Source organism: Panicum virgatum, chromosome 3N, assembly GCF_016808335.1.
Source record: "Panicum virgatum strain AP13 chromosome 3N, P.virgatum_v5, whole genome shotgun sequence".
In the NCBI taxonomy this organism is placed as follows: domain Eukaryota; kingdom Viridiplantae; phylum Streptophyta; class Magnoliopsida; order Poales; family Poaceae; genus Panicum; species Panicum virgatum.
In genome coordinates this window covers 38599289-38615291 of record NC_053147.1, presented here as the reverse complement: position 1 = coordinate 38615291, position 16003 = coordinate 38599289, and the positions used below count along the sequence as shown (strand labels likewise).

At 44.1% G+C, this 16003-nt stretch overlaps 2 protein-coding genes and 2 long non-coding RNA genes across 5 annotated transcripts; 2 read left to right on the top strand and 2 right to left on the bottom strand.

Annotated features, from left to right (window-relative positions):
* Positions 1 to 1641: 1641 nt before the first annotated feature.
* LOC120665920 lies at positions 1642 to 4132 on the bottom strand. 2 transcript variants are annotated; one of them, XR_005671439.1, is made up of 3 exons: positions 3859 to 4124; positions 3104 to 3241; positions 1642 to 1920 (listed from the first exon to the last, which is right to left on the bottom strand). It is a non-coding gene; the product is annotated as an uncharacterized LOC120665920 (long non-coding RNA). The 2 variants fall into 2 exon arrangements; XR_005671438.1 differs by having other exon boundaries at positions 3104 to 4132.
* Positions 4133 to 5077: 945 nt separating this feature from the next.
* Positions 5078 to 6868, top strand: LOC120665918. The gene is made up of 3 exons (XM_039945639.1): positions 5078 to 5632; positions 5738 to 5749; positions 6576 to 6868. The coding sequence occupies exons 1-3, from the start codon at positions 5110 to 5112 to the stop codon at positions 6629 to 6631; spliced, it is 591 nt and encodes a 196-aa protein (XP_039801573.1). The 5' UTR covers positions 5078 to 5109; the 3' UTR covers positions 6632 to 6868.
* A 1669-nt stretch (positions 6869 to 8537) lies between these two features.
* LOC120665919 lies at positions 8538 to 11469 on the top strand. The gene is made up of 4 exons (XM_039945640.1): positions 8538 to 8975; positions 10088 to 10302; positions 10381 to 10441; positions 11039 to 11469. The coding sequence occupies exons 2-4, from the start codon at positions 10090 to 10092 to the stop codon at positions 11311 to 11313; spliced, it is 549 nt and encodes a 182-aa protein (XP_039801574.1). The 5' UTR covers positions 8538 to 8975; positions 10088 to 10089; the 3' UTR covers positions 11314 to 11469.
* Positions 11470 to 12154: 685 nt separating this feature from the next.
* Positions 12155 to 14985, bottom strand: LOC120665917. The gene is made up of 4 exons (XR_005671437.1): positions 14538 to 14985; positions 14321 to 14465; positions 12682 to 12833; positions 12155 to 12558 (listed from the first exon to the last, which is right to left on the bottom strand). It is a non-coding gene; the product is annotated as an uncharacterized LOC120665917 (long non-coding RNA).
* Positions 14986 to 16003: the final 1018 nt, after the last annotated feature.

The window sequence follows — 16003 nt, the reverse complement described above, 5'->3', positions numbered from 1 at the left end:
CAAGAATCAACAAACATCCAGACTTTCACGACTTGTGTAAATAAGAAACAAATATCAAGTCACGATATGGAATAATCCTCTCGCCTATCAGCGTGTGTTTATGTTTTGAATATGCAGTGCACAAGATCAAACTTTCTAATACAGTGATTGCCATTCGTAATCCACACAATTTAACCCCCAGCAGACAACTATCAAATCGATTACTGCTAGCTCCTTGATATAAAAATATGAGCACTCACTAAATTCGTCTTGGCTTTAGCCGCCGGCGAGTGCCATCCGTCCGTGGCTGCACTCTAGGATCGCATCACGGAAACGCTGTCGTCGCTTGACGCCCGCTGCCCACCGTCGCGTCGAGAAGGTGCGCCGAAAAAAAAAAGAAAGAAGAGGCATCAGCGGGGAAGGCCGAAGGCCGCCCGTGAAAGGGAGGAGCGCTGGCAATGCCCACCCGGTCGCCGTCTGGCCGGGAGAGGCTGCGCCTGGCCGTCGAATGAGCGTAGATGGGGCACTGGGGAAGGGGACGGCGCTGCGCGGGCGAGCGTCCGGACGGGGACGCCAGCTCCCTGCTGCAGCGGGGGAGGGGGGACGTGCAGCTGGCCGGCGCCTGCCTGTTGCCTGGGCGAGATGCGATGCAAGAGCCGAGGAGAGGGATTCGGGGGCAGAGGTGGCGCCCGGGTGAGGAGGCGGCGAGGCCGAGCCAGCAGCCGCGCAGTCTGACTCCAGGGTGGAGCGGATCTTAGGGTATGCCATAGCATACTTGGACCACCATGTAGGTCCGCCAGTGTTTATGGGAAAGAGCGTCAGTAGGCATGTCTCGAGAATGTAGGCACATCGTTAGTAAATATCGTGCCTCGGTGTTGTTTTCGTTCGTGTGATCTTGTGATTTGGTTTGTGTTCTTGGGATTATCACTTATACATAATTATTCTAACAGGTGGACTACCTCCTCCTCCTACGCGTCAACATGGGGCGCGACCGCTACGATGTCTTCGCCAAGGACTTCGACTATTTGGTCTACCAGGCCAACTCCAGCAGCCCGTCGCTCAAGCTTCTGGAGCAACCGCATCTTTGCTTTCACGCCAGTGATGTTGGTATCCTTCCTCGTTCAGATGGCCACTGCACCATCGCTGCGTTGAATTCCACAAGGACCGTTCACCAGTACGAGGGCTCGTTCGGTTATTTTGGATTCGATCCGGGCTGGGAATAATATATAGAATAAAAGATTCATGATAAATACAACAAGTGACTAGGATTTATTCCGGGTCAACAACCAATTGCAATAAAATAGATTCAACAAAAAACCCGAATTGATTCTACACCTCTCTACTCATGAATTAATTTCGTCTCTTGTTGTTGTAATTAATTCTCAATCCAGAATAAATTTCGGTCTCTTATAATATTTATCATAATTTATTTGTTCTACATATCCTTTTCGACTCGGATTGATTCCAAAACAACCGAACAAGCCTGAACTGCATTTATTCCATTCTCGTACTTCGATCTGGAGTAGCAGTATGGTGTCGCTGCAGGCACCAAGGAATGACATCCCGAATGGTCGGATTCTTCATAAGAATACAAGCATTGTGATCACAATCGGAGATGAAGATGGAGCCATGAAGCATCCCCACATAAATAGAGACTAAATGTGATACAAATATCAGTTCCAGAAGGTTGATAACACATTTATTCAATTGATGGTACAGTCATCGTACAAACCTCCGAGGAGACGGACACTCGATGCAAACGATAATAAGTAATAAAACAGCTATAGTGATACACCAAAGCACGACCTAGACAGTCTCCAGCTCGGGCTCAGAGTGATGCGCTAGCAGAATCATCTTGCAGAGGGCCAACACCACAGGCAAGGTTGGGGTTCGGACGCGACCTCTACTCGACGTCTTCAACAACAAAGTCCGGATCTTCTTCTGGAAAAAAAAACCCACAAATATATATCGGTTGAGTACAAAAGTACTCAACAAGTCCAACCCCATCCACGGAGGGGGTATCACAGATATGCACAGGATAAATCAAGGATAAGGCTGAGTTTTATTTACAGTAAAGCTAGATTTTACACGTGCATGGGTTTATTTTTGAAAAAGATTTTCTCAAAGCGACTCATTACTAACTGAGTAATAAGCGGGGTTGATCATACACAAAGGATCCAAGTTTTAATGCTACCGAACTCCTCATCCGCAGTAGCTCACGGCATAACTGCCGGACACTTTTTCCAAAACACTCACGCCAACCCAACCCAACCCAATCCCAGAAAAAGTGCTAGTTGTATGACCAAACCGTAACTCCCCCAATACTGTGGGCACGGCTATTCGAATAGATTTTACACTCTACAGAGGTGTGCAACTTTACCCACAAATGGGGTACCACAGCACGATCACCTTAGTGTCGGTGCAGATCCCATCAAAGTCATTACCCACCTTAGCTAGATCTGACTAGCCAACACGGGCTCCACCAAGGGGCCATTGACCTGACACCGAGGTTTAACCGGGGCATAAGTCACCACGACCTTATCCCTTCTCCTTGGTCACCCGTTGCTCTCAGCTCTCTTAATGGCTATCAGACTAACTTGTGGGGTTTATACTAAGCCGTTGCCGCATACAACGGTCGAGTGGTTTGCACGATAGTTGAGTCAGGCAAGATGACACATCAACTCGGTCCTTAATTGTGACAGGATGGCTATCTCCCAACCTCCTTGCTCTACCACAATGGTACGAGCCTCCAACACATGACAATCCACCCGGAGAATGCCATTCATCCATCCCATCTTAACATTTTATTCTTTATAACCCAATTTTCCTTTTCTCAATACTCACGCATTTTCCTTTTTATAGAGCATGTTGCAACAATTTTAGAGTGTAATAAAACGAGTACCGGGTCCTAAGCGGCGCTCTAGCAGCGATCAACATCCAAATAGAATAAATCATATTTAGACATTAATCTAGGTGGTCAAGGAATAGTTATAACAAATCAAGGGGCGGCTATCCAACCATGTTTTCAGCAGTAGAAACATATGCAATTTTATAAAACAGGTCAATAGGTTGTGTTTACAAAACTGGGTCGAAATATGCAATCAAAGGATGAGATTGAACTTACCATTCCCAAAGCCTTCCGGGAACTCCTACTCGCGGTACAGGTCCTCGGACTCTGGCTCACGGTACTGGCCTTCGTACTTCGGCTCGCGGTACTGCTCGGCAAACTCCTCGACGGGCTCTCCCTCGGTCACACCGTGATCTACGGCGCACACAAACAAGCACACAATAAAGAAAAGGAAAATAAAGATTTTATCGTTGAGTTCGAATTAAGAAACATATGTAGTAAGAATATTTTTGGGAGATTCTTTAATGGCATGGCCAAAATAATATTAGAATTGGCGTGGTCAAATTTAGGGATGAATGGAGAATTTTTTGCGCATGAAATGATGAGTTAAAGAGGGGTTTAGGGGGCTAAACCGGGGTTCAAGGGCTTCTTTGTAATTATTTTTTAGAGTGGAAGGACTTGATTATAATTTCTAAAAATATTTGTGTTATTCCAGAAAGGGGCAGGGGTCTATTTGAAATTATGTTTATATGGTGGACGGGCTAATTCTTGATATGGAATTAGGGAGGGGCTTCTTTGTAAATTCTCTGGGAGAGAAAAGGACTTAGTTGGAATTTCGGAAAATATCCGAAATATTCTAAAAAGGGGCAGGGGCTTATCCATAATTATTTTGTGTAGTGGAAGGGTTCATTTTCTAAATAGAGAGAACATGGGGGGTTTATTTGAAAAAAATAACATAGAGAGGGGGGCTCTTAATTAAATACAAAAGAAGGGAGGGGGTTTTGGGCAAAACCGCCCTCACCTTCTTCTACCTCGAGACAAAACAGGGGAGGGAGGGGGGAGCTCGACGGCGCCCTGGCCGGCGGCAGCTCGGGCCATGGTGGCGGCCGGGGTGTGGGGCAAAACGGAGAGGAGGTCGAGGGGGTTTGATTCCCCTACTCAGATCGAGCTGGGATGGAGCGAGGAGGCATGCCCACGGTGGCCGGTGGGAACGGGCAGCAATGGTGGTGGCGGCGGTGCTGCGGGCGTGGGCAGGGGCTGGCGGTGGGGAGCGGGGTTGTGGAGGCGGGGAGCAGCGCGAGGGAGCCCTTTTATAGGCGGTGGGGGCGGAGCTGTACAAACGCTCACTTGCTCACCATCAATGGTGGCGCTGTGGCCGTGCGGCCACTTGCCGTGGCGCGCTCGACGAGGGCTGCAACTTGCGGGTGTCGTCGAGCGGCGCGAGCGACGAGGGCGGGCAGGCCGGCAAGCAAGGCTGCAGCGACGTGGGGGCACGGCGTGGCGCGGTCCCGTCGCGGGGCCGGCGGCAGTGCGCGGTCCCGTCGCGGGGCCGGCGTGTCGTGCGTGCGTCGCGTGGAGGAAGCTCGGCGAGGGGGACCTGGCTTGGCGAGGGTGCACGTGGCGTGGAGCAGCAGCGCTACTGGAGCATGCTGTTGCCGCGGCCTGCGCTCATGGAGAGCTTGCGCGTGGTGGTGTTGCACCTACTAGGAAGCAACTGAACTTTGTGTGATGCTTGCTTATTGGCTTGTATGTGCAACGATACAACATGGAGATAGAGAAAGAAGAGATTAGAAAAAAAAAATTGATTAGCTAGAGTGCATGCGGGGAAGAAGAAATTTATGAGGATTAATGTAGAGATGGATTGGATGCAAGGGGAGAAAAAGAAAAGGGGAAAGAAAAGAGAAAAAAAGAGATGCCGGCGGGATTCGCGGCACCGGTTGCGCGGCGACGGTCGCGAGCGGCTTCGGCGCGAAGCAACGTGCACACGGAACTAGGAAAAGGAACGGCGATGGATCCTGGTGTTGGACGGCGGATGGTTGGGAAGAGATTTCGGGAGATTGGAAGCTCGGACGGAAAAAGATATTGAATGATTTGAGCTCAGCGACGAAAAAGATTTTGAAACAATTTTTAGCGAGTAATTTATTTGGGTGAATTTTACGGATATTACAAACCATGGGCTGGGTCGATCTTTGGCATGGCGTCCTTCTCTGTGATCTGCTCGAAACCGAGCCCTCCCTCCGTGGTGTGCCACTTCCCTCTCCGTCTGTGGAGAGAGAGATAATATGTGGGGAATAGGCGACCCAGTGCAACGCCGTTGCATTGCCTTCATCAGAGGCAAGGGTTGTCTCAAGTTTGTTCACTTGGAAATCACTGATATTCGCCTCCCTGACCTGGATGATGAAGCAGGGGCCCCTTCCTTCTGTGTGGATGGCTGGGCCCTCACCACGTGGAGCAACAATGTGATGAGCAATTCCGTGGAGGATTGGCACAAGGAATGTGTGGTCCAGGCTTCCAACATCACCATTGCTGACATGGCAATTTCACGGTTTCTGGAGGACTCTGGGTTGCTGTGTAGATCATTGAGCAATGAGCCCAAAGCAGAGCAGATAAACCTGCAGAACCTCTCCATGTATCAGCCCTCTCCTTGCCTCACTGAGCAATTAGCCCAAAGCAGAGCAGTGAAACCTGCAGAACCTCTCCATGTATCAGCCCTCTCCTTGCCTTACTTGGTGGCCAGGGTGAAAAATAGGCACCCGAAGGCATGGATTCTTGCCATTGATATGAACAATGGAGGCAGACTGAAAGGTGCGGCGTACTTTAGTATTCAATCCGAATACAGTGGCTATTCTGTCATCTATTGCCCTAGTGAGATCTCAAAATACATGAATCTGACAAAGTACATGAATCCAGCTACTACCCTAGGTAATTTCCTTCTCATGTTAGCTGCAGATGCCTACTCATGTGACCTTTATCACTGTTTTGTTGTTAATTGTCTATTATAGTTACCACTGCTGTGACTTGTACTTAACAATTGGTAAAATTTGGCCATGGCATTTGTCACAAATGCTTTTGCTATCTAGCGTTTTTATATATAGTTACCTATTGCATTTTGTTTGGTTGTAATGACATCTGCTTCTATTGTAGATGATTGTTTTAGCTATAGCTTTCCAAGAACTGCCTGTCTCTCGGACACTTTATCACTCATTTTATCATTTCAGTTAGTAATCCTACAAATGGTTGAACAAATTAGGTGTTAATAAGAAGTAGCAAAAAGATGGACGTAGCTGAAAGTATGGATAGCGTTGTTGGTTAGTGGACAAGATGACCTAACAGGTTCATGAGGTGCATGTTTTAAAGAATTATGCTTCCTTGCACCCAATGGTGTTTGTTATGAATGTTAAGATATCAACACAAGTATAAGTGTGGTAGCACAGGTCCAACAAAATCATAGGAAGGCTTTGTCATTTCCTAATTCATTTGATGTTTCCATGCAAATTGAAAATATTTTACTGTATGTACTTCTATTTCTCTTACCCAGATGAGAATTGAGATTGTGTTTCCTCTGTTCCCAGTTGAGTTACTGCATATGTGTTGAAACCATAATAAGTGCATAATGGAAATGAAACTCCTTTTGGGAAATGATATGTTACATCTCAATCAAATTGTCATTTCCTTTAGGAAGAGAAAAATACTCCATATGCTGCTGCTTCACCAAGTATTTATGATGTTTCATTCTATTCTATGACAGTTAGCAAGGGTGCTGGCCAGGATGCTGAAGGATCACATGAAGCTGGTGCGGTGTAGTCGATGCCAGTGATGTTTTAGTAATCTTTACTAGTGTTCACAGTGATCTCACCATGTCACCTATATTTGAGTCTGCAGGTGCAGGACTTGTGCTTGTGGATTTCCATTTTACTTTCTATGCCGAAACAACTTATTTGTTATGAAATGACTTATTAAGGGTATGTCTTGAGTTTTAGAGAAGTTTTTGACTGCTACTCAAATACTTCTATCTATACATAATCACATATTCTCTAGAAATTTTCACATTAATCGGAAAAAAAACACAATTTTTCTGACCATTGATCTATTATGGACCAAGTTGTAGATGGTCTTGATCGCGTCTGATTTTCTTTAGAAAACAGGAAGTGATGTGGACGTAAACTCTAGCTATGATTAATTAGGAAACGCTACTTCCCTGTCATATTTTTACGAATACACTATCATACTTGGGTGTTTATGCAGCAAACCATCCGAGTGGATGAAGCGGGCAAGCTACACTTGCAACTATGCGCATATGCACATACATGGCCTACAAATTTGAGTGGAACATCTACATTTTGAATCCCAATTTTCTTTGAGGAACTATAAAATGTTAAATATACCTATGGCATATACCGGTGAATTTTTCATTTATTCTTATAATTTTTTATATGCCAAACAATACTAAGTTAATCTTACTATATTTTTACAAAATAGAAGTACTGGATAAAGAATGTATTAATAGTATTATACATTAGTCCGTGCATTAGCATGAGTTTACGACTAGTGCTATTAATAAGCCAACATATGATGTTATATATTTTGTCAACTAGCAAAATTTGGGGCTTATTTGGTTTGAGACCTCTTAACAACCAAGGAAACCTGCAGCCTATTCTCTTTCTTTTTGCTTTGTTGGAAATGTGTCAAACTTTGAATCAAATATGTCAGTGCCTTGCTAAGGGCGAAAGCCACAATGTATTATCATACTATAATGCAAAGTAGTAATGTTGTTTTATAAAACGCTGTTGTTATTTTACATCTTTTGCTCAAACAAGTCAGCTGTTTTCTTAGAACAAAACTAAGAGCCACATATCAATATATAGTAGAGTGCACATGTCACATGCATGTGTATTTAAAAAATACATAAAAAAATTATGCCTGATGTAAATAGAAATAATTATATATGATAAAAACCTTCTGAAGATGTTTTATAAATAGATAATATAAAGTTACAATAAGCTAAGATTACATAATGGTCATGCAACGCAATGCTATTCATTTAATTTGATTACAGTGAGTCACGTGATCGTTAATTCTGACGTTACCTGCCTTGATATTTTGTTGGTGTATATGGGAGATGCGGCGTTTGGCAGCAAATGGATTGCTCATCTTTGTCTAATTTTTTGTGACAAAGTTTATGCAATATGTATGGCACAATCTCATATGCAAAATTTGTTTAGGATTATGATATTATCTTCAATAGGAGTAGGACTCATCAATTCTTGACTGGCTACTCTTGCAGTGAACTTATTTGAGCTAGCTTACAGTGTCCCTGCTTGTGAGTTTAAACTAGGGATTAATCCAATCTGGCTTGTTCTGCATGTGATTCGACCTATAAACTTGGTCTTTGTTCTGAGGTTGATATTTGGATCCATTTCTGTCAAAGATCAATGACAGGGCAATAGTTTTTTTATAGTAATGACAAGGCATCTTTCCTTTTTTTTTTCTTGAACTTCTTTGTACACGAATGTTTTGGTTTTGTTTTTTAGTTATACTAGTAAAATGTACCGCACGTAGAGAAATTTTACAATGCTTGGAGAGACATTGAGAGGCATTTTATGTGTCTATAATTTGTGGGCCCATATGACGAAAGGTATTGGGAGATGTCAATGATGAGGCGTCGGGAGGCGTTAGTTGTGTTTATGGTCGGTGGGCCCATAGGCACCGTAACGCCTCCCAATGCCTCCCAATACGTCTTAAATTAATGGGATTAGAAACTCATGGCAATTCCTTTTTCGTAGTTATTTTTTGATATCAAGGGTAGAGAGGTAATTTAGTATTAAGATGAATATTTGTTTTAATGCTAAAGATGTTCATCCTTATTAGGGTACTGTTCGTTCAGTCGAGTTCACCACGCCAGATTGGATCTGCGGCGCCTCGCTGTCCGACCGGCGGCGATTCTTCACACGGAGAGGCCCCCTCGGGCGGGGGCGGCCAGGATCCCCTGCCGGATCAGCGCCGCGGACGAGCAGCGGCTTCCGGCGGCAACGCGGTGCGGGAGGCCAGGATCCAAGCGCCCCCCCCCCCCCCCCCCCTGCCGGATCAGCGCCGCGGACGAGCAGCGGCTTCCGGCGGCAAGGCGGTGCACCAGTGGTGGGCGACGCAGGTACAAGGCGCGCCCTCCTCCCTCATCCTCTCTGTCCAGTAGGTGCCACAACCTTTCGAATGTCTGTTAGATCCGGAGTATATCATGAGCACTCTGAAATCAACACTTTATTGTTCATATAAACGAGCACCCGATTGTTGATAGTCCTTTCCCCCATTTGCATGACACATTGCATAGATGTGTAGCTTCGTGGGACAGGTGCATGATAAACCCAAAAGCCTAGTTGCACATTAGAAAAGCGAAGAGCTAGACAAGATTGGTTCAGACGATATGAGGATGCGCCTGGCCTTGTGTTGTGCATGTGCCTGACTGCTCACCAGCTTCGGTGTTCCATCTGCGTTTCATCTCCGAATCAGTCTTATCAAAATAATCTTTGTATGAGATAGGCACTGTTAGGTAAGGATGGGATTCCTCTGAATTTTTGTTCCTATGCCGTCTTGGAACTTCATGTATGGGCGATTGGGTGATTTGAGTGCTGAGGTTTGGCTTCTTGGCGCTCGTCAGCCCTCGTGAATCTGTTTTCATTAGTGGTCTTTTTTTTTTGTTGCAGGAGCTTGCATCATTGTTCAAAAAATCAAAATCCTGATCACCTCAGCATAAGTGGAAACAAATCATTTGTCTTAGAACAGGAATGAAATCTAGTAAACGGCAATACTTCAGATGACAATGCTATGATCTATGGATTTCAGAGTGCTCATAATATACTCTGGATTTCAGAGTGCTCATAATATACTCTGGATTTCAGAGTTCTCATGATATTCTCTGGATCTAACTGACCTTCAAAAGGTGTTGTAAAAAGTTGTATAATGAAGTTCTTGTTAATACATGCTAATTGAAGTTGTATGGGAGCGCCCCCATGTTTTGCAAGCATGGGAACTAAATACCTCAACTGAATTTATGATATTCTTTCAATTTGGCACCAATTTCTTTATGCTGTTTGGTACGCTTGTGATTGTCTCATGTTACTAACTTAGATGGGCCAATAGAGCAGTTTATAGCAATAGCCAATATGATGGTCCAGATATGAAATCAAATATAATTGGATGCATTCCTTTTGTTACGGTAGCTTTGAAAACTCATCAGGTCCTTATATCTTTTGATTTCTGGTGTAGGCATGGCAGACTCGAGCTCACAAGGTTCCAGGATAAGTGCAAGTGGTCGTGGTGGCCGTGGGCTTCTGAGGTCGCGACCACCGGTGCCGTACAGAGAAGGTCCTCTAGTTTATGAGCCCACCGTGGTGTGTATGTGCAATAGAAAGGTACCACAATGGATTTCTTGGAGTGATGATTATCCAGGTCGGAGGTACTACAGATGCAATCGAGCAAGGGTAAGAAATTAGCTTATTTTGCTTTGGTGCATGTCCGATTTGACTTGGCATCTGATTTGTTTGTTGTCTGCTGTATAGACTGTTGGGGATTGTGGCTTCTATGTGTGGTATGATTCTGAGCACACAACATTTATGAAGATGTTAGGCATAGAATTTCAGCTGGCTGGTTGAAATGGCGGTAAGCTTCTGGCATCCTTTGTGACAAGAGGGTGCCACAAAAGCTAAAAGTCAAATTCTATAGGACAGCAATTCGTCCGGCGATGTTATACGATGCTGAATGTTGGCCTACAAAAAAGCGACATGTCCAGCAACTGAGTGTAGCAGAGATGCGGATGTTGCGGTGGTTTTGCGGGCACACAAGGAGGGATAGAGTCCGGAACGAAGTTATTCGGGATAGGGTCGGGGTGGCACCAATTGAGGAGAAACTTACCCAGCATCGGCTGAGATAGTTTGGACATGTCCAACGAATGCCTCCTGAGGCGCCGGTGCGTAATGGGGTTCTTGAGCGGGTCGATAATGTAAAGAGGGGTAGAGGTAGACCTAAACTGACGTGGGATGAGTCGGTTAAGAGAGACCTTAAGGATTGGAATATCTCTAAAGAGATAGCTTTGTATAGGAGCGCTTGGAGACTAGCTATCAATGTGCCTGAACCTTGAACTTATTTTTTTCGGGTTTCATCTCTAGCCTACCCTAATTTGCTTGGGAAAAAAAGCTATGTTGTTGTTGTTGTTGTTGTTGTTACTTGTTGATCTTCGTAATGCTGTTTGGGAGTTGAGGAGCAAAGTGGAGGAGGTTGCTGACCTGAAGCAAATCAATGAACTGGTGTCTAGTGAGAATGAAGAGAAGGGCTTAGTCCTAAAGGCACAAGAGCAGGAGCTGGAGGAGAAGAATAAGCAATTGGTAGTACTGGCTAACTGGATCAGTTCAGGGAGTAGGTGTAGTTTATTCTGTTGTGGCTTTGTAATGTTGCTTGTTGGCTTGTTCCTTGGCATGATGTTAGTTGCCATGTGACGTATCCATGTAATGTGTCTCATCATTATATGGCACGTGTTCGAGGAGAAGGTTTTGGATGTCCTGCGATAATTAAGTTAAATATTTGATGTATGGCAATAGATCATAATATCATAATGTCCTTCGAGATATACAGAAGATAATTTTCTCTTTGCATGTCAGAAATGTTGTTCGATACCATATAAATTTTAGAAAAAAAGGTGTTTCTTTTACCAAGCCATGTATGTCATACAGTTGATACGCTGCTTGATTTGAACTAGAACCTGCAATTCATGGTTCAGAACTTGCAGCAGTTCCTTCTGCTATGTGATTTTTTTTTCTTATATTCTTATGGAACCATAAATAACTGCCGAAATGAACTGTAGGTTTATCTGCTGACTAGGATGTTGCAATGCATGAAAGGGGCCTTTTTTGAAACAGAGATTTCAATTATTTGGTAGCTGTGAATTCACATACCGAAGTGTCATTTGTCCTTCAATTTTCAGGGGCCCAAAGCCAGCTTGTCTACACCGGGTGCATCTGAACATTGAGCTACGTTTGTGCAGAAATTTTGTCATACTACCCATTCTTTGTGTTCTTTTATTTGGATAAGTGCCATTTGCTGTATATAAAGTTTTGCAGCTTGCAAACTGTATATGATAGGGGATGAAAGTTTTATTCAGTACAGAGATCTAGTTGCAGGTTTCATGTAGTTTAGGGAGATCAAACGGAAAACCTTTGCCCATTGAAGCTTTGCAGTTTTCTGAAAATTTTCTGATGCAGTAATAACATTTGGCTGCTGGCCTCAAATACATCTTTTGTGGAGTAATAAGATAACACCAACACATAACGCAATGTGCGCTAGGCTTTAGGCAACAAAATATTTCATTTCCTTTCATGTCAAATTCAAATATGTGATGGTGCAGCATATCACAGCAAACACATGGTACTCTTCTGAACAAGAGTAAAACAACCATTGTTCATACAGATTACAACATCTTACTACTACAAAAGCTACAGCTATACCAGCCTCTAGCAACTCCCATCCCTCACTTAACTTGGCAATGATGGTGAGCTGCAAATCAGCTTGAATGAATCTCAAACATATATATACCATCTTCTCTTCCACATTTGGTCATACTTGTGTGTGGACACTCCTTCAGCGATAAAAGCTAGCTTTTGGGCAAAGCTTTTCTACAGATCCATCAGCTGGACCATCCAAAAGCTTTTCTCGAAAAGGTCCTTGGGACTCAAAATTGGTGTTGCCTACAAAACATCCATAATTGTGAGAGAGCATCAGACAGAAGGGATGTTTCTTGCATGATTACAAGAATTGTAATTTAAGCATAGCCACTGTGGTAGTGCAAAAATATAGGTAAAATGAAATACCTCAGGGTGCTACCTTCACCGTGGTTTTCTTCTCATCACCACTGTGGCGCATTATAAAATTAGCGCAGCACTGTTGTGCGGGCTTCACTTGTACCTCACATATCAACATCAGGCAATGGCATTTTCCAGTAATTCCAGGTATTGTAGTACTCCTGAATTGGATTCACTACCGGACTGGCCTTGTTTGCCGAGTGTCGAATACACTCGGTAAAGGCCCTTTTGCACTTGGCAAAGGGTTTGCCGAGTGTGGCACTCGGCAAACCGCACTCGGTAAAAAAAGTGACGGCGAAGGCACCTTTGCTGAGTGTCTTTTTTCAGGCATTCGGCAAAGTCTTTGCCGAGTGTCAAAAAGCACTCGGCAAACTTTTCGAAACCAGATTAGAAAAACAGCGTTGAAAAATAGCAAAACATTTTATTTTCACTCGGTAATCACACCAATCATCGAATGTCACAAGTCACAAGTCTCGCTATTATTTCGCGTTAAATCGCGTGCTACGCGGCTGCCTTGATTCGAACCCGTGACCTCTTGCTTCGCGTGTAGCCTCCTCTACCACTCCAACCCTGTATTACTTATGTCTAGATTCTGTTTTGATTCTCCACATATTATACTAATTCGAGATAAAATTGCTTGTTTGAGGCCCTAAACGTATTCAAATAAAAAACTTTTGAACTACAAAGTTCCATAACTTTTCGAGATCTACAACTTTGATGTTGTAAGTTTTTTGATCCGAGGTCGTTTGCAAAATTTGAATTTCAAATTTGAGAAATTCAAACACATATTTGAAATCCTAAATGCATTCAAATAAAAAAGTTGTGAACTACAAAGTTTCTTAACTTTTCGAGATCTACAACTTTGCTGTTGTGAGTTTCTTCATCCAAGGTCATTTGAAATACTCCAAAAATTCTAATTCAAAATTCATCCGAGACGCTTTGCCGAGTGTATTTTTATGGCACTCGGCAAAGCCTCTTTTTGCCGAGTGCCAATAAAATACACTCGGCAAAAAAATTAAGTAAAAAAAATTTAAAAATACCAAATGGACTTGAAAAATTACCAAAATTTTACGTTAAGCAATCTATGTTATCTATTGCCTATACAAAAAGTTTTGAACTCAAACAACAATTCGACCATCAATTTGACTCCAATTCTTATCGGATCATTCTCAACTCTATTATTTTTCTTTGGAGATGTATCGGTTTGTAAGCACGTACATGACAAAAGTGTGCAAAACCTCCTCAACTTTTTCTCACAACCTACACATATGATATTATGACATCTTGTCAAATCTCATAATTTTTAGACTTTGTTTGCTATTTTTAAAATTTTTAGAAAATTCAGAAATGGGATGTTTGCCGAGTGCCCACCCATTGGCACTCGGCAAACACCTCTTTGCCGAGTGCCAACCTCTAGGCACTCGGCAAACAACCTTGTTTGTCGAGTGCCTTTTTTGCCGAGTGTTTTCTCGATGGCACTTGGCAAATAGATTGTTTGCCGAGTGCCCAAAAAATTGTACTCGGCAAACCCCTTGGCACTCGGCAATGTTCGGGTTTCCGGTAGTGATTTAGAACTTGCCAGAATAAGCAGCACTAAAAGTAGTAACTAGAGTTGAACTACTAACAAATACTAGGTGGGAATGCTGACCTGCTCTGAAGATGATGATATTGGTGGGGACATTCCATGGACAAGAGCATGCAGGGACGTGTATGACTTTGTATCAACTCGCCGATTTACTGCAACTTGACCTCTAGGAATGAAATCTTGAATTCATGAGGAGCTCTTCTGATAACTACAAACCAATGTCAAAAAACATCAGGATCACTCAAACTTATAGCAAATATAAAGAAGTGAACAGAGATACCTTTACAGTAAAAGTGCGGCTCCTCCCTGATGGAGGAAACAATTCCATTCAGGTTAGCAGAAAAAGAAAACTGCTCATGGCATCAGCTTATCACTAGTATATCAGAACTTTGACCAAAAGTAAACTAACATTAGCAAGTACTACCAGATCGTTTATCAGAATTATGGCCAATGACAAACTAATACTAGCAAGAACCGATAGATAATAAATAATATGGTCGCATGATATGTTTCCCAAAAATGCTGCGGCTTCTGGAGGCCGGCAACAGCTTGGAGGGAGGCGCCGTCCTCGACGCCGGCCGGAGCAGCCCGGAGGGAGGGACGCGTGTTGGAGGCCGCCGGGAGCCCGGAGGGACGCGGCGTCCACGAGGCCGGCCGAAGAAGCCCGGAGGGAGCTAGGAACCCGTGCTGGAGGAGACCGCTCGGGAGCGCGGAGGGAGCCAGGCGAGGTGAGGCCGCGAGGGCACGGCGTCGGCGGCGGGCTGAGCGGCGTCACAGGGCGGCGGGGCGAGCGGCCAGGCCTCCAGGCGAGGGCACGGCGGCGGCGGCCTGAGCGGTGTCACAGGCTAGGGCGGCGGGGCGAGGGTCAGGCCTCCAGGACGCCGGACGTTTGTGCCTTTTTTTATTTGAGGATGCACAATGACAACAATGCCCTTTCAATGATAAAATTAACAAAAGTTATTATTTTGCATAGATATTGGGAGGCATCCAAAAGTATTGGAAAGTATTTCCAAGCATGGTAAAATGGCTCTTTGGGAAATCTTGGAGACTGGTGGATCCATCGTACCTATAATTAATTACGTCCATTTCGGCAGAACATGAGCTATTGGTCAAACCTATAATTTGATTATTGTGATTAAAAAACTTTAATCAGATAACAAGTCTCCTACACTAAAGTATACAAAGATTAGTAGTTTAAATCTTTCTTACCCCAAAGTAGAACCTCACTCATATCGCAAACCTGTACAAGTAGAATATGGGCCCTGAGCATGATCACTAAATGACTTTTTTGAAGGATGGATTTTTTGTTCCTACTGGCATTATGTAAGAACTATAAGGAAAAAAAAGGCCACGAGACTTATTATTAGCAGGTAGAAAAAAATCAACAAATTCGGACTATTCAATTGTTATTTGCAGCTTTGTATTTGATCTAATATGAAGGTAATAGTGGCCTTTTCTTACTCATCTTCCCAACTCCAATCCTGAAAATTCTCATGGTCTTTCGGAGAGAAGATATCAAATATAGAGAATGACATATTAACCGCAGATGTAGCATTCCGTTTCCATGGATGACTATAGCGACATGAGGCAGGAGCTCCAGCATGGGTTGACCTCAGCAGTTCAGGCTGCTTCCTCCGCCGGCCCGGGAGGCTTGAGGGCCCGGACGGCTTGACGCGGCAGCGTGCCCCTCCGCAGCCTCCCCGCCGCTGGCGATGGCCGGTCAGGGGTCTGCCGTCGAGCGCACCC